Here is a 22209-nt window from a genome sequence, read left to right on the forward strand (position 1 = left end):
CTCTCTAACCATTTCTTCACACCAGCCCTCTTCTTCAACTCAAAAACATGTGCCACACACATGTTTCTCTTCCGAGCAGCCGTGTGAAAACATATAAACCTGGTGTGTGTGTGTGTTTTGCTGTGATGATGGGCTCATGATGATGTTAGATATTAGTACCGCCTTTTGTTATCAATCATATCATCATATCATTATGATCCCATCATATACTAGGATACAAGGAAGAAAGAAGTGCCCTTTCTTTTCTGTTGTTTGGCGCTCATGATGATTGTTAAGCAATAAGCATGCGATCGAAAGTTGCAAAGACTGTATTTTTAATCCGTTCTGAAGTACTGAAGATAGAAAGCCGGTGTAATTAATCTTTTTTTCCAGTAACTGAAGATAGAAAGGTTCCGAGGCGTATTAATCAATTTCAGTGTATCTAGTGAAAGTGACCAAATCTTGTTGCATGCCCCACTAGTGTGCTTGTTTACATCCTAGTGCTTGACAGCTATTCTATTGTGTCAAACCTGCTTCTGAACAGCAATATATGGTTTGATTTTGCTTCTGTTGTGCAGTTGGGGCTGTCTGAGCTGAGCTTGCTCGCCGTTGGGCGTGTGCATGGCGCCCAAGAGCAAGCGTGGGAAGGCCAAGGGTGAGAAGAAGAAGAAAGATGAGAAAGGTGATTGCTTTTGATGTCCACAGTTCTCTAGATGACATAATTCACGATCAGGTGATATGATTGTCGAGCTTATCAATTAACTTTTTTTATTTCTTCCTGTTGTTTCTAGTTCTCCCAGTGGCCATTGACATCACTGTGAACCTCCCGGACCAGTCTAATGTCATTCTGAAGGTTTGGTTTCCATGTCCTCGCCAATGTAGTTGTTCTCCTCATAACGATTTTCTCATCTGTCCTCACTGAACTATACAATGAGAACAGAATTCTCATCGGAACACACATAAAAATTGATGAACCAAATCTTGTTTCTTGAGACAGGAACAAAGTTTCAGATTGTATTTTGTTGCATATATAAATTACAGATCCCTAACATTGAAGATAATATTGTACTTTGTCTAGTCCTCATATTCTCTATTGTAAACCATAATGTAAACTACAAAACAGCTTCACAGTATAACCAGCCTTTGTCATATTCGTAATTTTGCTCCATATTTTGCTTTCTCGTGTGCAGGGGATTTCAACGGACAGGATCATCGATGTAAGGCGGCTGCTCTGCGTCAACACCGCCACATGTGCCATCACAAACTACTCCCTCACACATGAGGTATGTTTCAGTATCTTCTGCCAAGTAGTCTAGGAGCAACAGCCAAAGTTAATTCATGGGTTGGTTGAAAAGAAAATTCTACAAGAAATAGACTCCTTTCTTTCCAACCTGCATAGTCGTTCTTACAACCTGTACTAATGTTCAAATGGTTTTATAATCTCAAATAAGGACGTTGTTTCTTCAATGTGTTTTTGAAGTATTTCTTGTATTAATCGACTGAAATATGGTACCTGAGCCACCTATGCCGTGACTCTTTCAAACCAATCTAGGCCTTAGCATACTTGCATGTTTTTCGTGGATTTTCCAAGACGGTGATGAGTGCTTAGTGATGATCCATTTTATTTTGCTTTTGTTCCAGACGCGTGATGGCCCGTTGAAGGATGCTGCTGATATAGCGACGTTGAAGCCGTGCATGCTCACCCTAGTGGAAGGTAAAAGCTTGATATCCTCTGTGTTATACTTTCATGAGCAATCAAAGCATCATGGCTAAGGTGATTATTAGCTAAAGAAAGGGGTTTGTAGTTATTGGTTCTTCAATGTATGAGGTCATATGTAATTCCACCCATCCTTAAATATACGAAGTTTAGATATGTAATTCCACCCATCCTTAAATATACGAAGTTCAGAACAAGCTGATTATTTTAACACTAGTCCATTAACTCGTACTCCCGAGCTAATATTTTTAAAAGCTATAATATTTAAAAAATATTTAGAAATGAAACTCCTACTACTCTCTCGTTATTTTAGTACTTCAACATAATACTCATATAGATGTGTACTTATCTTTATCAAGTTGTGATTAATTTTTAATTAGTAATTACTCTATACACTTTTCATCCAAATTCACACTTTTTTCATTTTGTATTGCACCTCCATACATTAGGTTTAGCATAAAAAATAATATTTTCATCAATTCCTCACATATATGTATAAATGGTCTACATGGTGACACTCATCATGCTTATATACTTTAACGTAGTAATTCTATTTAACAACGACATAAATAGGTAATTTAGAATTATATATTAGTTTACTTTTGGATATTTTTGTATGATGCAATGAAGATAATTAGATTAAGGTTTAGATATTTACTTTAGTTTATTTTTGATAATGACATATGTGGGTCACTTAGATACAAATTTAGAATGACATTATAAGTTATGCTTTATAATGATACTCCATCCATCTATGTTTATAAGGCACGATATGACTTCGCACGGTCTTTCAAATAATACTTTGACCATTCATTTATCTTATATTATATTGTTTACAATTATAAATTTATGATTACGAATCCAACCATATAAAGTTTATATTATAAAAATAAAAAATTAATAGTTAAATTATTTCTCAAAGATTGCAAAGTTTGAATATTGATATGTGTGTGTGCCTTATAAATAAAAATGGAGGGAGTATGTATGAGTAAAGTGGATGAAGATTACGTGGTTACTTTAGATTATTTTTTATAATGGTCAAGCTCCATAAATTTAGATATAGGTTTAGAGTTTATTTTTGGATATTTTCATAAGGATAGTGGTGGGTAACTTAGCAAGGACTATGATTATTAGAGTTTACCGGATTGATGTTTGATGTTTTTTATTTTTATGAGAATTTCTAGGATTTGTCTTTTTTTTCGACATGTCTCGGGGGAACTAATGCGGGGTCTCCAATAGAAACAAATGAGACCACATTACTATAAAACTATTACCTTAAGTTACCTCTCATACGTTAAATATTCGAACACAATACTTATATAGATATATACTTATTATCTTCATCTGATTGTGATAGATTTTAGTCAGTAATTACTCAATAATATTTTCATCCACATTCAACCTTGTATCGCACGTATGCGCTTGAATTTGTTTAATGGACCCTAAATTTGTACTATGATTTTAACATAGAAATCTATATTCTCGTCACTTCCTCTATATCTTTATAAATAGCGATGGGAAATAGACGATTTAGAATCATATAGGACTATATATTTTTAATTATGGGGTAATATAGATGCAAGTTTAAGGATTATTCAAGTTATTTTTAAGTATTAGTGGTGGGAAATTTAGTTGCAAATCTAGGGAGTTATTTCAAATATTGTTTGTAATTGCATAAATGGGTAATTTCGATGAAGATTAGGGGTTACTTTAGTTTATTTTATATAATGATAGATGTGGATAATTTAGATATAGATTTAGGGGTTACTTTAGGCTATTTTCATAATGGCATATGTGGGTATGTGGGTAATTTTTAAAAATATAATAGATCCAATGACTATGATGATTTGAGCCTACCGATTGGCGGCCAGATGTTTTGTTTTTTTTGAAAATTTCTTGGATTTCTCTCTTTTCTTAGAGTGTCCACCTAGGATCCTATTAGTAATAGTAAGATAGTTAGATTGTCCTAAACATTACCCTCTATTCTTAATATACAGAACAAAGCTAATTAGTTTAATATATTTAAGGATGGAGGAGTAGTAATTAACTATTTTTTGATATAATGCAGGAACAAACATGTCAAAATGCTGTCATTATTCTTCGGATGTATATTTTATGGTAGCAACTAATGTGAAAATAAGAAACATTTATAATTCTGTAACTAATTTAGTGATAATGCTACAAATATTAATATATTAGGTTGAATGGTGGCTTTGCCATCATGACCCCTAAAGGGAGTGGTTCCTGTTCTGCCTCTCCTCCTACTCAATACTTAATTTAGGTTTGTTACGGTCTTTGAAAAATGTACGAAGAGGTACAAAAATTATTAGTTTATAGCTACGAGAGCTTTTCCAGTGCAAACACATACATTAAGTTAACATATATGCCTGTTTGGTTTTGTAGTGGTATTTTACTGTACTTATGATAGTTAGATTTGATCAACTGTGACTATTGTTTGATTGGCTATCTCACTTATTGCAAGCTACACTGCATAATCACCGAGACCCATCATTATGATTTTGGGAAAAAATGTATTTCTTTTCAAAATTTCTCCTAATAGCATTTCCTCTCGTGCCTCCTGCTCTTGGCGTCAGGAAACCAATTCGTTGTCTCACCACCCAAAAAACCAGGCTTTCATTTGAAAGAGCCTAATTTAATTAATTATTTTTCACAAGTTTCTCGTCTTCGTGTCAGGAAACCCATAGAATCAATGCCTTCATTTGAAAGAGCATAATTTAATTAAATATTTTTTCACAAATTTGAAAATATAGCTTTTAGAAAATAAAATCGTCCCCCTCTAACCAGCCAATGAAACCTTCTTTTGAAAGAAAATTCAAAATAACTAAAGTTCTAAATGCTATCCATTTTTTCCTTCTTGAATTTCTCGAAAAACTGGTACTGAAAACAAAAAGAATGCAGATGAGTACAGCGAGGAGAGTGCGGTGGAGCACGTCCGGCGGCTGCTGGACATCGTCGCGTGCACCACCTCCTTCGGGCCCGCGCCGCCACCTCCACCGCCGCCGTCTCCCAAGGACGCCGATGCCGCCAAGGAGCCCTCCAGTTCCAGCGCCACCTCCAAGGCCGCCGCCTCCGGGTCCTCGGGCGGGCGCCGCACGGCCTCGCCGCCACCGGCGTCGCCGTCCAAGGAGTCGTCGGCCGCGAAGGAGGCAGCGGCCAAGGAGTCCGCGGCCGCAGCGGAGCTGGAGGCCGAGATGAGCGGCGCGTGCCCCCGCCTCGGCGCCTTCTACGAGTTCTTCTCCATCGCCAACCTCACGCCGCCACTCCACTGTAAGTGAATGTGACAGCCTCTCACTATTCCCGACCTGAATTAGCGATCACGAATTGAGTGCTCAATCCGATAGAACCACTCAATATTACTGGCATTTATCCAAACTCTTGATTGATTTCAGTTATAAGGCGAGTGTCACAGCCTAGGCAGGAGGAGCAGCCTTCGGATGACCATCTGTTCTTTCTCGAGGTAAAATGGCTCAATGATGGCCTTTTCATTGGCTTCATTGGGACAATGGTCCCCCCTGATTTCACCGTGTAATGCGCTGGCCCTAATCGGAGGATCGTTGTCTGGTGTACAGGCAAAGCTTTGCAGTGGGAAATTCATTGTTGTTGAAGCTCGAAGAAAGGGATTCTTCAGTTTAGGGAAGCAGCGAGTCTTGTGCCATAACCTTGTCGACCTTCTGAGGCATCTTAGTAGAGCGTTTGATAATGTTCGTCTATCTCACTGAACTTCCTGACTTTGTTGTTACGGTTTCTATTATAGGGTAATAGTAGCCTGAATGCCTAAGGTATTTGGCCTTATTATTTAGTTCCTACTTGGATTATTGCTTTCCCTGAAGAATAGAAGAAGTAATTAGTAGTACAGAGAGAATTTAAGGATCTCCTTCACTTTCCATTGAAATGACTGATATCTGCATATGAAGAGCGTATAGCTTTCTTCAGTACTTAAAAATATTAAAATGGCAGCAATATTAGAATTATGACCATAAAATTTTTTTGATTATGAATTAAAAGTAATCTTTGCCTTATGCTATTTTAGTTGTAGCACTGACATACTGCCACAGAAAGTAATTATCTGCATTTGCACATCTTTTATGAGCTTTTGATGAGAAACATTGGAATCATAAGCTGCTACATTGCAACATGAGGTGTCTAATCACAGGAAATTATAAGTTGCAAGATTTTCCATCACTTGATGTCTCATACTGCTTATTTTATTACTTCTAACTTTAAGCTCTATTCTTTTTGTTGCTTTGATATAGGCTTATGAAGATCTTATGAAGGCATTTTTGGAACGAAACAAGGTTTGCTGTAATCTCATTCAAGTTATTTTTTCAGTTCATAATTTTTGTTGGCATTGTTGGAAACTTTCAAGGTCAGAGCTAAAATTAAAATCAAACAAAGCCTAGGTCTAATAGTGCTTTCTTAGCTTTTGTCTCTCCAGTCCATTGATTTTATGGTAAAATTTTTTTAGCATATTTGGTTCTATGCCTAGAGCTAGAGCCTTAGCTATCCATAGGCCTGGGTCTGCCTCTGGAAAATATCTCACATTAGTTGTATCAAAACTATGTTATACTCAGGAATGCACTAGAATATACATAAGAACATAGCTAGGATACATTTTAATGTACTTGTACTTCAAGTAAAAGATAAAAGAATTGGTTGTGTTCTGGCCTTCAGGGAATACCTTGCCTACTCGTGTATATATATATTCATGTAGCTTCATAACCAGTTTCTTCCATTTTTCTTCTAAATATAATGATATGCAACACTCCTGCATGTTCGAGGAAAATACCTACTTCTTCCATATTGGTCGCATTATAGTACTGTCTGCTTTCGTAGAAGCACCTTAATTCAGCAGTGATGTCTTGCAAATTCATTGCATCTATGTGACTAATCTTGTTTTCTGTTAGCCAAGTGCTTCACGCTTTGCTGCTTATATGTATGATAAATCTTTCTCCTATTCCAATGTTATGTCCTCACCTAGTTGTTGTTGCCCATACATTGCAGTTTGGAAATTTTCCTTATGGATTTCGTGCAAACACATGGCTTGTTCCTCCAATTGCTGCCCAGTCACCATCAACGTTTCCTCCACTTCCTGCCGAGGATGAAACTTGGGGAGGCAGTGGAGGTGGTTGGGGAAGGGATGGCAAAAGCGACATGTTGCCATGGGCAGATGAATTCCTTTATCTGACATCGATGCCTTGCAAAACTGCTGAGGAGAGGGAAATCCGTGACAGGAGAGCATTCCTACTTCACAGCCTCTTCGTAGATGTTGCCATCTTTCGGGCCATTGCAGCAGTAAGGCATGTAATGGAGAGTACAGAGATATCAGCATCAACCAAGGTAGACGAAGTTTTGTATTCTGAGACAGTGGGAAATTTTAGCATCACTGTCACAAGAGATTCTTCAGATGCAAGCTGCAAGTTGGATACTAAGATAGATGGAAGCCAAGCCACGGGAATGGACTCTAAGAATCTTGCAGAAAGGAATCTTTTGAAAGGAATAACTGCAGATGAAAACACGGCTGCCCATGTAAGATTTCTAAATTAAGGTTACCTTGTCCATATTATGCATGAAATGTAGTATATTTTAATTTCTCTTTATTTTGCAGGATGTTGACAGTTTGGGCATCATCAACCTTAGATATTGTGGTTATGTTGCAGTAGCAAAGGTTAACAACATCGACAAAACCAAAGTGACCTCTTCTATTAAGCCAATAAATATCGCAGATCAACCTGAAGGTGGTGCACATGCATTGAACATTAACAGGTTAATAACAAGAGTAACAATGCTTCTATGTTCTCTAGATTTAATTTGTATAGCTTCACCCTATTTATCTTTTGTTGATGAACTTATGATCATTTGTTTAGTTTGAGGATGCTCCTTAATGAAGCCAATTCAACTGGAGAGAAAAAGATATCAAGCCTTTCACAAAATCATAGGCATGAAGAACTAACTACAGCACAAAATTTTGTTGAGAAATTGTTGAAGGAAAGTCTTCAAAAGCTTGAGGAAGAGGAAAATGGGAAACAATCATTTATGAGATGGGAACTTGGAGCCTGCTTGGTTCAGCATTTGCAGGATCAAAAAAATTCTGATAAGGATAAAAAGCAGGGTGGTGAGAAGGACAAGAAGAAAACAGTGGACAAATCTCTGAAAGAGACAAAGATTGAAGGGCTAGGGAAGCCTCTCAAAGCCCTTAAGAACTCGAAAATTGTTGATACTGCCGACATGGGATCCTCATTAGGGGCCAAAAGCTCTGCAGAAAGTCAGAAAGACAAGCCATCTGATACTGAATTACCTCAAGGAGAGTCCAATGCCTCAGAGAATGAAAATCTGCTGAAGGATTTATTACCAGAATCTGCCTTTACAAGGTTGAAAGAATCAGAAACTGGGCTCCACCAGAAGGTGATGCATTGCATTTCATTACAACTGATAAGTCAAATTAGTTATCTTTCACTTCATATTGTGTTGATCCTATCCTCTGAGATGTTGATGAAAGATTAAACGATCTTTTCATTGTAGTGTATATCTTTGGGAGCCATACATGTTATATATAGCCAGTACCTTTAGGTTGTTGCATGTGATATGATGTTTGGCTGATAGGAAGAATATCAGCTGAGCTGTCGATAAGAAAATGGTTCTTTTGAGAAAATCTTGTGGCGCGCCTGTTTGTTTTCTATTTTGTGTGTGTGAGTTTTGTACTCGGTTTGGGCCCTTTCTGGGTCCCTTTGTTCGCTTTCTTCTATCTTAATGAAATGACACACAGTTCTCCTGTGTTGTTTGAGAAAAATAATATGAAATTTGTGGACTCTGACTAAGGTACACTAGATATAGACAACCTCAAATGTGAGTTTTTGTCAGTACAATTCTTATTCTACACAAGTAATATGTTCAAACATGCACCGGTTAGTTGTCTGACACACTTGTGCTAGGAAAACCCTTGGAAGTACTATTTTTTTATCAAAAAAAGTACCATTCTTTTTTGATACATTCCTTTACTTTGTGCTTCAGTCTTCTGCTCAGCTTCTTTTATTTTGTAAAGTGAAACTAATTTTTGTTCTCGAAGCAAGATAAATTATTTTTCGTACAGTGTTTGCGTGTATCTTGATTTAGCTGATGTTGGTATCTTTTACCATTCCTGGTAACCAAACACTCATTATATCATAATCGTGCATGAAGACTGTAGACTAACCTTGTTTGTTTTACAGTCACCACCTGAGTTGATTGAGATGGCTCTAAAGTACTATGATGAAGTTGCGCTTCCTAAGCTGGTACGTGTCAATATATGACATAATGGGTTTTTATGACAAAGCCAGGGGACATCTTCTCCCTGTGGTCAAGTGCTTTATGAGATTATGAGTGATGTAGAATCCATGTGCACATTTTTCGAGTTAAGAAGCCTAATGACTAATCAAAGAAAATATTCAGGTTGCTGATTTTGGTTCCCTGGAACTTTCACCTGTTGACGGTAGGACTTTGACAGATTTCATGCATACTAGAGGCCTACAGATGCGTTCTCTAGGACGAGTTGTAAGTTTCTAATGCTGTTTTGTATTTGAATGAAATGAATGCCGTTTCTTTCCAGTTCATTTGTAAATGCTGACCAGCTAATTATCTGTTTAGGTCAAGCTTTCGGATAAGCTTTCGCATGTTCAGTCCCTATGTGTGCATGAAATGATAGTGCGAGCATTCAAGCACATTGTTCGATCTGTGATTGCTGCTATTTCAGACACACGGCAATTAGCACTAACAATAGCCGCAGCGCTGAACTTACTGCTTGGTGTTCCTGAATCTGATGTCTCTGGAAGTTCTCCTAGTGTGCATCCGCTAGTATGGAGATGGCTGGTGACCTTCTTGAAAAAGAGATATGAATTTGAGCTCACAGAGAAGCATTACCATGATATGAGGAAATATGCTATCCTGAGAGGACTATGCCATAAGGTATTATCTTTATTTTTCTTTTGTTAAAAAAACCTCATCCTGATTTGGCAATTTCGATTGAGGACAACTGTTGCTGTTAGGTGGGCATTGAATTGGCACCCCGAGATTTCGTTATGGATTCCGCTTTCGCATTCCATAAGCAGGACATTATTAGCCTGGTACCTGTACACAAGGTAAAGTTTGCAGGATAGGATTGTTATTTTATTTGAATTAATTTGGCTCATCATATGTAATCAGCAGTATTGTTTCAGTGATGACATGTATGCCAGGAAATGACATAAAAACTCAGCTAATATGGTTTTCCATAACATGCAGCAAGTTGCATGTTCATCTGCAGATGGAAGGCAACTGCTAGAATCCTCTAAAACTGCCCTTGACAAGGGAAAACTTGAAGATGCTGTCAATTATGGGACCAAGGTATCTTTCTAAATTCATTTCTAAATGTCGTAATTATTTTCATGTATTTTTCGCTGATTTGTAATTTTCTATATGAAAATGCAGGCTCTTTCTAAGCTCATAACTGTGTGCGGTCCGTACCACCGAATGACAGCTGGAGCTTATAGCCTTCTAGCCGTTGTTTTATACCATACTGGTGATTTTAATCAGGTATATTGTTACGTGGTTTGGAAATCAGATCATTTATTGAAGTGCTAAACATTTTCAGGCAATTCTAGGTGGCCTCAACTAGGCATGGTTTCAAAACATTGATTATAATGCTTAGACAATGTATTACAGGTTCAAAATTGATTCTATATTCTTAGACAATATATCACAGGATCAAAGTATCATAGAAATAAAGTATATGCAAGGAGTTGTAATGACAAAAATGATATCTTTTAGGTCGAAATGACGTCAGAATATGACTGGAGAGAAAAAGTCGTCAATAACCTAAAGCGTGTGATGACTAATGAATTGTTGCTTTTCGAATGGATGTTCCTGTAGATAATAAGTTTTGACATATTTTTCTTATTCTAGATTTTAATACGTCCAAAAAAACTGCAGGCTACTATTTATCAGCAAAAGGCACTAGACATCAATGAGAGGGAACTTGGACTTGACCACCCTGATACAATGAAGAGTTATGGAGACCTTGCTGTATTCTACTACCGTCTACAACATACAGAATTGGCACTAAAGTAAGGAACACTCATAAAATTCTTCCATTTTGTGTTTCATGCAGCTCATCTAATAGTTTCATAATAGCCTAAAGAACTACAATAGCCCTTTTAGGTCTTAGGTAAGTTAATACTGTATCTATTCACAATCTTAATGATGATTGGCAAGAGACAAAATGAAACATGTTTGTTGTTTATAGTTTCAAAAAAACATGTTTGTTGTTTCTATAGCAGCATTTTTTTTCTGTTAACCATATTCTGGCTTTTCTGTTCACAAACTTGTCACGCAGAACGTGCATATTTGGATTTCTCTCTTTATTGGTATAATTTTTTTGATTTGCAACAAATGACATTTTAAAGATGATAGTTCCTACAAAGGTTATACAGATTGTTAGATATGGAATAACACGTGAAACATGAATATTTTCAATAATGTGATCATGAAATGGAATGATGTTAAGTGAATCCTTAGATGGTGATTCCTTTCCAAGTATCTTAGTTAATGCACATTTGCAGTTTTACTTTTTCATTTTATTAGGAAAGGTAGGAGAGGACAAAGAAAACTGTCATATTTTTTTTGACCACAGAAATTGTCTAGTACTTAAATTAGATTGCTATTTGTCCCCTTTTTGTTAATTTGGTTTTGTGTGTGCAATTTAAAATTTAAAGATGTCAATTCCTGTTGTTTTTTAATTATAATCTTTGTCTATTTGGCTATTTCTTATGACCTAATGCTCCAAGATTTGAAAACAAAAGCATTTAAAAAACAGAAGTGGATCATACATGTTTGATACTTTGACTAGTAAAATGTACAGTTCTGATGGTTTGGATCAACTTTAACATTATCTGCAAAGTATTAACTATTGGTGTACACTAGGTATGTCAAGCGTGCGTTATATCTTCTGCATCTTACGTGCGGGCCATCTCATCCAAATACAGCTGCTACATATATCAATGTAGCCATGATGGAAGAAGGATTGGGCAATGTGCATGTAGCTCTCAGATATTTGCACAAAGCTTTAAAATGCAACCAGAAATTACTTGGGCCTGATCATATACAGGTAATAGTTTTATACATATGTTTTAGAATAGGACGTCATTCTTCCCAGGACATATTCGATATACTTAATGATGACTGTGAATTTGATCCTTACTAAGATCTACCTTTTGTTTTCTCTGAAAAGGAGTTATCCTGTTGGTTGGGCAATACTTTTTATTTGTTAGCTTAAGGAGTTACTTAATACATTCAAAGCGAGGGATTTTGATAACCTTTTTATTGGTGAATGGTGTAGATGCTAGTTGCACTTCCAAATGCTTTTTTTTGCTAGAAATATGTTAGCTGGAATCATGCAAGTTGAACGGTGAACTTGCAGTTTCAGAGTGTTGATTTTTTTACTATATTCTACATTTCAGCCGAAAAGGTCAATTCCTCCATTGCCTTTTACCAATTTGCATGATTAACTATTAGCTTTCATTTGATGTACTATGTTGTGAGGAATTTTCAGTTGATGTCATGATTTTCTGTTATCTGTAGACTGCTGCCAGCTACCATGCTATAGCCATAGCTCTCTCGTTGATGGAAGCTTATTCCTTGAGTGTTCAGCATGAGCAAACAACCTTACAAATCCTTCGTGCAAAACTTGGACCAGATGACCTACGGACTCAGGTATTCTTCATGAAATAAGATTGTTGACATACACAAAAAGTACTCTCCAATTAGATGTCATTTTATAATGCGTGCAGTGAAACATTTTGAATACTTGTATATTAAGAAAATATTGAAACTGGCCATATGAGAATGATGTTACTATATGGCCATCAAAAGTACTTCATGATAACTCCACATTAATGGAATTGCTCCCTTAAATTGTAGATTTAAATCCTTCAGACCAGTGTTTCAAAGGCGTCACCTAGGCATCCAGGCAGACCCAGTTCGCCTTGGGGAACAGTTACGCGTTGTCACCTAGGCGATAAGGTGTTCACAGCTCGCCTTGGGTCGCCTTGTTTCCTTTGAAACACTGCTTTAGACTGCTCCACTGGAATTAAATAGATCAGATGACTTGGTTGTCTTTCAATTTTTCAAGTTCCCATACTAGAAAAGATGCTTTCATTTATGAGAGCATAAGAGGAAGAAAATAGGAACTTCACTTGCTAAATTCTACTACTAGTTATACATAGAGATGCTTGAAAAGTCTAAACAAAAAGCAACTGGGATGAGTTGCGTATATACACATTTATAGTCATTAGTCAAAGATGTACACTAGAGAGCATTTCTTTTTCCAAGATGACAGTTCCTTTATTTTTTACAGAAAGAAATGTTTCCTCCTTTGTGACGTAGAAGACCATTCCTAACCTTTTAGCCCTTTCTGGATGCAGGATGCTGCTGCCTGGCTTGAATACTTTGAGTCGAAAGTAATTGAGCAACAAGAGGCTGCACGGAATGGAACTCGGAAACCTGATGCATCAATAGCTAGTAAAGGACACTTAAGGTGAAACCTTGACTGAGTACTTATCACCAAAAGATAATAAATCCTTAAGATAGTTCTGCATTAGGCTAGTACTTCAAAAACTTGGTTCACTGCTATTCCGATGACTCATTTTTAGATAGGTATTTGGATATTGTATTGACTTTACATTTCACTTCCAGTGTGTCTGATCTTCTTGACTACATAAATCCTAACCAAGAGAACAAAGGAAGAGATTCTGAATCTGGCAAACGGAGATACTCAAGCATAAAGGTTGGTTACCTATCTTTCTTCCTGTCCGGCCTTGTTTCTTGTTTAAGAATTTATTCACCCCATACTCATCCTGTCAGGTTTTATCGCATTCAAATGAAAGTTCTAATGGAGCAAGTCCTGAGATATCTCCAAGAGATTCAACTCCCATTATAGATGTGGAAGAGCAAGTTAAAGAGCTGTCAAAAGATGACAGTACTGAAATTATTTCTGAAGCTGAGGTTAAACAGAGTCCTAAATCGTTTGAGCAACCAGCACCTTCTGAGCTACCAATAGAGATACACGAGGTTAATATTAATGTACCTAAGGAAGTTCTTCAAGATGAAACTGCAGAACCTGAAGATGGTTGGCAGCCTGTTCAAAGACCTAAATCAGCTGGAGGACCTGGAAAACAGATAAAGCATTACCGTCCCACTGCCAGAAAGGTGTATGACCCTGATAGTCATGATCCAACATATACTTCACAATACAAGGCAAGGAATTCCTATTCTAATAACCGGTATTATTTCTTAAGGAAGAGAACTGTCGTACCTACAACGTACACAGATCCTCAGCAGCATGTGAAAGTCCAGACATCAGGTGCCAGGTTTGGTCGCAAGATTTACAAGGCTGTGACCTATCGGGTTAAGCCAGGGACAGCATCTACAGAGGTGCAAGATACTTCTAAGAGTACAGAGCAGGTGAGTGGTAAAGCAGAAACCCAGGTGACGTACTCACAAGCACATGATCCTACCTCAATAGATCACAAAGAAAGTGAGCTACATGGAGCTTTAGTTGCAAGTAGCGGAAATGCTCCATCATACAAAGATGTTGCCTTGGCACGTCCTGGAACAATTGTCAAGACTCAAATACAGAAATCTAGAGATGATGTACCACAGAACCAACCATCACTTGGTCAAATCATTGCACAAGAAATGAAGGATTCTTTGGTTGATTCACTTCGAGTGGAACAGAGACCTGTCTCTTCAAATGCCAATAATCCCAAAGAAATAGCAAATGTATCAGAACAAATCCAGCAATCAGAAGAGACAAAATTTTCTGGAAGAGAACCAGAGATTGAGAATCTAGGCAAAGATGGTTCACAAAATTTGCCGATATCTGTAATTGGAAGTGAGCCTGGAAGTAGTAAAGAAGATGCCAATGTGTTCAGTAACACAAGGCAAGAACCATCAAGTAGTGGCAATGCTGATGCAGCCATTGAGTTTTCTGAGTCTACTGGATCTGCAATAGCTGAACAGAGTGGGAAGTCTGACGTGGAATTATTTGAAGGTCTACCCAGCAGTATAGAACCTATATCAGTTACAGCATCTACAACGAACACTGGGAGTCTTGAAGGTGTTGCAAGTGAGAAGTCCAATCCTAACTTAGTGCTAAGTAATATTGATTTAAGAGAGATGCCTAATAAGAAGCTATCTGCTGCTGCCCCACCATTTAACCCATCTCCACCGGGTGGACTTAGCCCCCTTGCTGGAAATGTTGGTATCCCACCACCAGGTGCCATTCCAGGAGTAGCGCCTTGGCCTGTGAATGTATCACTGCATCCTGGGCATTCAAGTATGGTGCCAAGTGGTCCTCCTTTGTGCACTTCCCCTCATCATTTGTATCCTCCTGCTCCCCGGTCTCCTAATCTCATGCATCCTATGCCATTTATTTATCCACCATATAGTCAACCACAGGTGGTTCCAAGCACCACATTTCCCATGAACACTAATATTTTTCGGCCTAACCATTATGGATGGCAAACTTATATGAGCCCAGGTCCATCAGAATTTGTGCCAGTGTCAGCATGGTCAAACAGCCATACAGTTGAATTCATTACCCCAACACATGGTGTTGACCCCATTTCGCAGTCTTTAGCAGATAAGCATATTCAATCTGATGCAGCTGTTGTCAGTATAGGACCTTCACTGGACAGTAGTGCTGTAGCGGTCAAAGAAGAAATGGAGACTCCTGCAGTGGTAGGAAGTGACAATTTCATCAGCAACAAACATGATGATCAGGATAAACAATTGAAGGATGCAATTAGAATTGAGCTGAATCCTGACATGCAAGCAGATAACAGTCAAGATATTGGTGTAACAAATCATTCACGAAGCAACATGAAAAACGAAGATGAAGGTAGTTTCAGGATATATGTAAAGGGGAAAAGCCGGCGGAAACAAACTCTGAGGATCCCGATAAGTTTGCTTAACAAGACATACGGGTCACGTTCTTTCAAGTTTGTCTATAACAGAGTAGTAAGAGAGAACGACATCTTCAGGCCTTCCAGTGTGTCCTTTGCTGAAGTTGTTTCATCTGGCAACTAGGCAAATCAAAATTCTGCCTAAGCATCTAATATTGGAATTATTATCCACGAGAAAGTTTTGATGGATCTACAATTCAAATGTACTGAAATGTGATAAAGTTCTTATTTCGAAGGCAGAATGATGATCCTAGTGTTCCAGGTAACAAATTTAGTTCATATACTTTACTCTTGCTATCCATTATATGCCATTCATTCATAAGCTACTTGTCGGTATTTTCTGCAGATATGAAATTCCACAACCCAAAACTGTTTAGAAAGGATAAAATCCATTATTTTCATTTGAAATAAGGTATGGCTTCTTTGCAATATAACAGTACTTGCATCTAAATGTACAAGCGGTGAACATTTTGTGTCGGAAATCAGATGAACCGTATCATAATTCTACAGAACACAAGCCCTGTTGTGAAATAGTAGATCCATTGAACAAGTGAAATTTAAGCACATTACAATGCAACGTATTAACTTTATGTGGTTTTCATGAGATGAGTTTGACCACTACTCTTTATAACTTCAACATTAACATATTCTAACCAATTTAGCTTTTGTGAAAGCATTTCTAAAGACAAATCTAGTAACATGGTTTCATGTAACAAACCTTGATCACTTAAACATATCAAAATGTGACAGCAATAATTCAAGAGCATCCAAAATAAAAGGCACAGACATACCATATAGTAATCTCCTTCAATTGTCTACATTTTACTCCAAATTTCTTTGATTGAAAAGGAATTCACTGCTTTCTGTACACACATTACAGGTGTCGACAATCCTGTGCAGAGTCCAGAAGAATTGTTAAGAGTTTTGTGAGATCCAGAACTAATAGAAGATGGAAGTATTACCAACAATATAGACTGTCTAGACAGGCTGATTTTTCTTCAATTTTGATAGATTAAGAAAAAGAGAATCCTCTTCGATTTTTTTGAGCTAAATTTTGGGCCTTGAAACTTAGTGCGTAGATTCTAATTTTTGTTGCCTCGCTGCATCCCAATAATTGCCTCAGATTTTTCTTTTTGAGAAACTAGCGTTATTCTTTTTTATAAAACGATAATAATGCCTATCCAGCAAAGCTGCTTGTTTATTCAGAACAAGAGCCATTTTGATATTATTGATCCGTATATTTTTAGTTCACTTTTGGTTATAGTGTATATCCATATTTTGGCAATGTCTTTCCTGATGAGATATGGTATAACGGCTCAAATTTTGTCACTTCGTTTTGGTAGGATACAAAGTTCTTTAAATATATCCGTATACAAGTTGGCATTGTCATAACTATATCCCGCTGTTTACCCCCCCCCCCCCCCCCCCCCCCCCCCGGGCAAATATGAAAAAATGTGGTTATATGATTATGATACTATTTTTTTGGGACAAACATTCTCCGCACGTTTCCGAATATCCAAACTCAAACGCATAAAAGTACTCGCTCTGTTGTGAACTGAGCATAGCTCGGCTGTTAAAGATTTCTTATGGTTGAGTCCATCTGGATCTGATCTTCTTATGATTGAGTCCATCTGGATCTGGTCCTCTCGACTCAGCATGGGCGATTTTATTTTTCTAAATTTATTTTAGGATTTAATCGTACTATTCTTTCAGTGGTAGGTGACGTACCTATCGGGAAGTGTCAATGATGACTTCGTCAATTTCAAGTATATATCAGCTCAATTGAAGGTGCTTACAGGTAGGGTTAGCATGCGTATTCATAGAATTAAGTGAGAATTAAGTGTGAGTATGTGTATGTGTGTACTGTGTTTAAAAGAAGTACTTCTTCTATTGTACTCGAGTATTCTGAGGAGCCTAGTCTAACTTGATGGGTTTTGGCCCGCCGTTACCGGCGGGACGTGGTTAGCGAAAAACAAGAAAAAAAACCCACCCACGCTGGTTACCGGTTAGCAAAAAACAAGAAAAAAGTTAGGCTGGTCCGAACCTCAAACAATTAATTTTATTTATTTTTTTTTATAAAAACCACTGTTCTCGGTGAGGTGGCTTTGTTCTCTAACTACCATTGAACCGAGGACGAGGTGCAAGGTACTACCGTAGTAGGGCTTTCCACCCGCTCAACGGCCATTTCGACACGTCAACCGATCTCCATCCGCGTTAGGTCTCCCAGGCAAGCGCTGGCGAACACGGACGGATAGGATAGGATCTTGGAGACTGCTGACCGACCTCGAGAGACGCGCACGCTCACGAGCCCAGAAGCCGGTGGCGCGCGGCCTCTCCAGAACCATCCGGGCAGCCCGGATTCGCCAGCGTGAGCGGTGGCACCTGCACGCTTGCGCGCCGGGCTCCAGGCCTCCCGGGCACGGCACGCGTACGTGTCCCTCGGCCGACGCCGCTTGGGCTCGCCCCGCTGGCGGAGCGCGCACACGCGTCGCCACCTCCCCGTCCCCCGCGCATGCAGGCCGCTTCAGTCTCACGCTCGACGCTCCGGTACTTCTCGGCAAGTCGGCAACGGATAGACGATAAGCCTTTGGCAACCGGCTGGTCCCCTACCCCACTCCGCCTTTAAAAACTGGAGCTGCTGCTTCGTTTAGCTACCTTGTCCATTAGCCTTGTTAGCTGCTGCTGCGTCTACTTAGCCTTGTGCCGCCGCCTGCTCCCATTGCTGTGCAAGCTTAGGCTCGCTCTAGCTCTTGACTTCTAGTGCAAAGGAGAGGCTAGCTTCCGAGTTTCCAACAATGGCCGGGGTTGGGAGGAACATGGTGGCGCCGCTGATGGTGCTCAACCTGATCATGTACCTCGTCGTCATCGGCTTCGCGAGCTGGAACCTCAACCACTTCATCAACGGCCAGACCAACTACCCGGGTACGTTCGCGTGGTTCTTGGTTTTTCCATTGGCAGGGTGGTCGCTGATCTCATTGTACGTAGTGATCATGCCTGGCGCTTGCTTCCTTAATTAAATTGCAGGCGTGGCCGGCAACGGCGCGACGTTCTACTTCCTGGTGTTCGCGATCCTGGCCGGCGTGGTGGGCGCCGCGTCCAAGCTCGCCGGCGTGCACCACGTCCGCGCCTGGAGCCACGACAGCCTCGCCACCAACGCCGCCTCCTCGCTCATCGCGTGGGCCATCACCGCGCTTGCATTCGGGCTGGCGTGCAAGGAGATCCACATCGGGGGCCACCGCGGGTGGCGCCTCCGCGTGCTGGAGGCCTTCGTCATCATCCTCGCCTTCACGCAGCTGCTCTACGTGCTCATGCTCCACACCGGACTCTTCGGCGGCAGCGGCGGCTACCGGGACCACGACTACGGCGCCGGCGCTGCCACGGCCGGCGAGCCCAAGAACGCCCCCAGGGTCTGATGTGATCTCGCAGCTGTTCCGGCCGGACGCTGCCTAGTACCTGATGAAGCGTTCGGTCACGCTGCACGAGTAGCGTAACGCTGCAATAGTACTTTATAATGGGTTGTGTGTTGACGTGTGTGTACCTAGTCGGTCGTCTGATCATCTCTACTGTTTAGCAGTAAGGTCATCAGCTCATCTCTGGATTGTGCATGTATGTCAGTGTCAAATGTATCTTGTGGGCCGCCAGTTTCAGCCGGTCATCAGTGACATTGGTGAGATGAGATTTGTGTTGTTTGGCTCAATCAATCTGTCCTTTTTAAGATGGTCCTCACCTGCCATGATGCGTAGCGAAAGACGAATTCCAAACATTTTGAGCTGAACCATATACTGATATCCTATATAATTGAGAACTGCCATCCATCAGTTTCAGCAAAGCTCTCTTCGAGCTATCGAGTTCGATCAGTTCGTGCGTGTACGTCGTAGCTACTACCTGTATATCGGATATGATACCGGATGTGCTCTGCAGTATAATTCCATTGTAATTCGATTTGTAGGGGCGTCCTCATTTTTTTCTCTAGGGGCGGGTTTCTAGCGGCGGGTGGCAGGCGGTTTCCAGGGGGCGGTGGCAGGCGGGCCCGCCCCTACAATAGGGGCGTGCGTCCTTTCTAGGGTGGAGGCAGCGTGCGTACTTCACTCCCAACTTTAACACTATGTAAAAACAACTCCCAAAAAAGAAGATTTCCCATCACATCAAAATTGCGGTACATGGGGAATCACATCAAAATTGCGGTACATGCATGGAGTACTAAATGTAGATGAAATTAAAAATTTACTTTACCCCTAACTCCCAACTTTAACACTATGCAAAAAGAAGATTCCCCATCACATCAATCACATCAAACTTGCGGTACATGCTTTAACACTATGCAAAAACAACTCCAAAAAAGAAGATTCCCCATCACATCAAAATTGCGGTACATGCATTGCATGAAGTATTAAATGTAGATGAAATTAAAAATTTACTTTACCTCCAACTCCCAACTTTAACACTATGCAAAAAGAAGATTCCCCATCACATCAAACTTGCGTTACATGCATGGAGTACTAGATGAAATTAAAAACTAATTGCACAGTTTTGTTGTACTTTGCGACACGAATCTTTTAAGCCTAATTAGTCAATGTTTGGACAATAATTCACAAATACAAACGAAACGCTACAGTGTGCTACAATAATTCACAAATACAAACGAAACGCTACAGTGTGCTACAATAATTCACAAATACAAACGAAACGCTACAGTGTGCTACTGTACCGGCACAGTAATTTGGCACCTCCCAATTTGGACAACTAAATGAGGCTCATTTCTAGGGGCAAGGGGCGTGCAACGCACGCCCCTCATTTTGGTTTCTATCCCCTCATTTTGGTTTCTAGGGGCGGTGCCTCATTTTGGTTTCTGGTGCCTCATTTTGGATTTCTATCCCCTCATTTTGGTTTCTAGGGGCGGTGGGGCGGTGGAGCTGGTAGAAATTGAAATTGCCACATGCACCTATTTTTTCCGTGCACCTATTTTTTCCGTGGGCGGTGGGCGGTCCCTGGGCGGGGCGCGGTGGGCCACCCAATCTATTGGGCGGGTGGCAGGCGGGTGAAATTACCACCGCCTCTTAAAAAAGAATCTAAGAGCTACTATAGCAATCGATCCACCCTTGAAAAAACATTTGCCAGGATCCACCCCTGGAAAAGCATTTGCCAGGATCCACCCTTGGAAAAGCATTTGCCACCCTTGGAAAAGCATTTGCACTGGGCGGTGGGCGGTCCCTAGGCGGGGCGCGGTGGGCCACCCTTCTAGGGCAGGGCGCGGTGGGCCACCCTTCTAGGGCAGGGCGCGGTGGGCCACCCATGGGCGGGGCGTGGTGGGCCGCCCAATCTATTGGGCGGGTGGCAGGCGGGCGAAATTACCACCACACCTTAAAAAAGAATCTAAGAGCTACTGCAGCAATCGACCCACCCCTAAAAAAGCATTTGCCAGCACCCACCCTTGGAAAAGCATTTGCCACCCTTGGAAAAGCATTTGCAGGGCGGGACCCGTCCCTGCAAATGGAGGCTATGATAGCAATCGACCCGCTCCTGAAAAAGCATTGGCAGGGGCAGAACCCGCCCCTGCAAATGGGGGCTATTATCATGGGATGACCTGGTGAAATTGCCACCGCACCTAAAAAAGAACAATCGACTCGCCCTGGAAAAGCATTTGCAGGGGCGGGACCCATCCATGAAAATAAGGCTATTATCATGGGACGACCCGCCCTAAAAAATCACCATTTTCAGGAGGCGGGTCACCCCATCACCCGCCCCTAAAAATGGGAACCATTTATAGGGGTGGGTGATGTAACACCTCGTGTTAATGACAACCTAAGGGTGTCAATAAGGAGTTAATGACGAGCTTTGGAGCAAAAGGAAGGTAATTTGACTCAAAGTCAAATTCGACCCGAATTTGACCGAAATTGCAATTTGGAGTTTCAATTTGAATAAATTTGGCAAAAATATGAAGTTGAGGCTTGAGGGTGTTTAGGGCCTGGTTTGGTTCCAGTGACTTATTTTTAGCACCCGTCACATCGAATGTTTAAATAGTAATTAGGAGTATTAAAGGTAGACTATTTACAAAACCCATTACATAAGTGGAGGCTCTTTCCTCATCTCCTTGCCAGATCTCTTAATCATTCTCTCTTTGAGGATCTTCCGTTCTACCCAATACCTATCAACCCCTTTTCCCTTCGGTTATATTTTGGCTGCAGCTGGCTTGTTACCCACTCATGGTCAGCACCCGGCGTAGCTCCACCAGTCTTCTGATCTTCCTCTTCCTTAGCGCCTTTCGCTTCTTCGCCTGAACTTGCTTTGTTCTGACCTCAACAGTTCACCACTAAGTGTGTAACGGTCGCGCGGCATATTAATTCAATTTCGTGCACGGTCTTGTCCGTTTTGCTGCAAAAGCTTGCTATCATCTCCTAATATATCAATGTCCTCAAATCCCCTTCCCTCTCGATACCCTCGTCGGCCTAGTTCAGGAGCTACTAGGAGCTCATCATTATGACCTGGTGCAATGCGTGAACTGAAAGGGACTAATCCGCTAAA

General features: G+C 40.3%; 2 protein-coding genes across 3 annotated transcripts in view; both read left to right on the forward strand.

The window, feature by feature from the left end:
• Positions 1 to 16938, forward strand: part of LOC101760756 (protein TSS) — a 19756-nt gene extending 2818 nt beyond the window's left edge. The window contains exons 2-26 of one of the 2 annotated variants that reach the window (XM_004955995.3): positions 558 to 661; positions 771 to 832; positions 1170 to 1262; positions 1621 to 1693; positions 4616 to 4984; positions 5107 to 5174; positions 5287 to 5418; positions 5971 to 6012; positions 6719 to 7243; positions 7323 to 7480; positions 7582 to 8119; positions 8923 to 8985; positions 9143 to 9244; positions 9338 to 9655; positions 9736 to 9828; positions 9971 to 10072; positions 10157 to 10261; positions 10658 to 10791; positions 11648 to 11831; positions 12305 to 12436; positions 13147 to 13259; positions 13418 to 13508; positions 13586 to 15949; positions 16034 to 16099; positions 16568 to 16938. In XM_004955995.3, the coding sequence (XP_004956052.1) occupies positions 601 to 661; positions 771 to 832; positions 1170 to 1262; positions 1621 to 1693; positions 4616 to 4984; positions 5107 to 5174; positions 5287 to 5418; positions 5971 to 6012; positions 6719 to 7243; positions 7323 to 7480; positions 7582 to 8119; positions 8923 to 8985; positions 9143 to 9244; positions 9338 to 9655; positions 9736 to 9828; positions 9971 to 10072; positions 10157 to 10261; positions 10658 to 10791; positions 11648 to 11831; positions 12305 to 12436; positions 13147 to 13259; positions 13418 to 13508; positions 13586 to 15811 (5784 nt within the window). In that variant the 5' untranslated portion in view covers positions 558 to 600 and the 3' untranslated portion in view covers positions 15812 to 15949; positions 16034 to 16099; positions 16568 to 16938. The remainder of the gene's footprint in view (positions 1 to 557; positions 662 to 770; positions 833 to 1169; positions 1263 to 1620; positions 1694 to 4615; positions 4985 to 5106; positions 5175 to 5286; positions 5419 to 5970; positions 6013 to 6718; positions 7244 to 7322; positions 7481 to 7581; positions 8120 to 8922; positions 8986 to 9142; positions 9245 to 9337; positions 9656 to 9735; positions 9829 to 9970; positions 10073 to 10156; positions 10262 to 10657; positions 10792 to 11647; positions 11832 to 12304; positions 12437 to 13146; positions 13260 to 13417; positions 13509 to 13585; positions 15950 to 16033; positions 16100 to 16567) is intronic. The other variant, XM_004955996.3, reaches the window with a different exon arrangement.
• A 1310-nt stretch (positions 16939 to 18248) lies between these two features.
• LOC101761416 lies at positions 18249 to 19404 on the forward strand. The gene is made up of 2 exons (XM_004955997.2): positions 18249 to 18609; positions 18712 to 19404. The coding sequence occupies exons 1-2, from the start codon at positions 18483 to 18485 to the stop codon at positions 19098 to 19100; spliced, it is 516 nt and encodes a 171-aa protein (XP_004956054.1). The 5' UTR covers positions 18249 to 18482; the 3' UTR covers positions 19101 to 19404.
• The last annotated feature ends 2805 nt before the right edge of the window (positions 19405 to 22209 follow it).

Source organism: Setaria italica, chromosome II (assembly GCF_000263155.2).
Source record: "Setaria italica strain Yugu1 chromosome II, Setaria_italica_v2.0, whole genome shotgun sequence".
NCBI lineage: Eukaryota > Viridiplantae > Streptophyta > Magnoliopsida > Poales > Poaceae > Setaria > Setaria italica.

Excerpts from the sequence above, each read along its gene's own strand:
- LOC101761416 (XM_004955997.2), top strand. The coding sequence starts at position 18,483 with ATGGCCGGGGTTGGGAGGAACATGGTGGCGCCGCTGATGGTGCTCAAC. Across the intron at positions 18,610-18,711 it reads CGGCCAGACCAACTACCCGG|GCGTGGCCGGCAACGGCGCG; the intron begins GTACGTTCGCGT and ends ATTAAATTGCAG.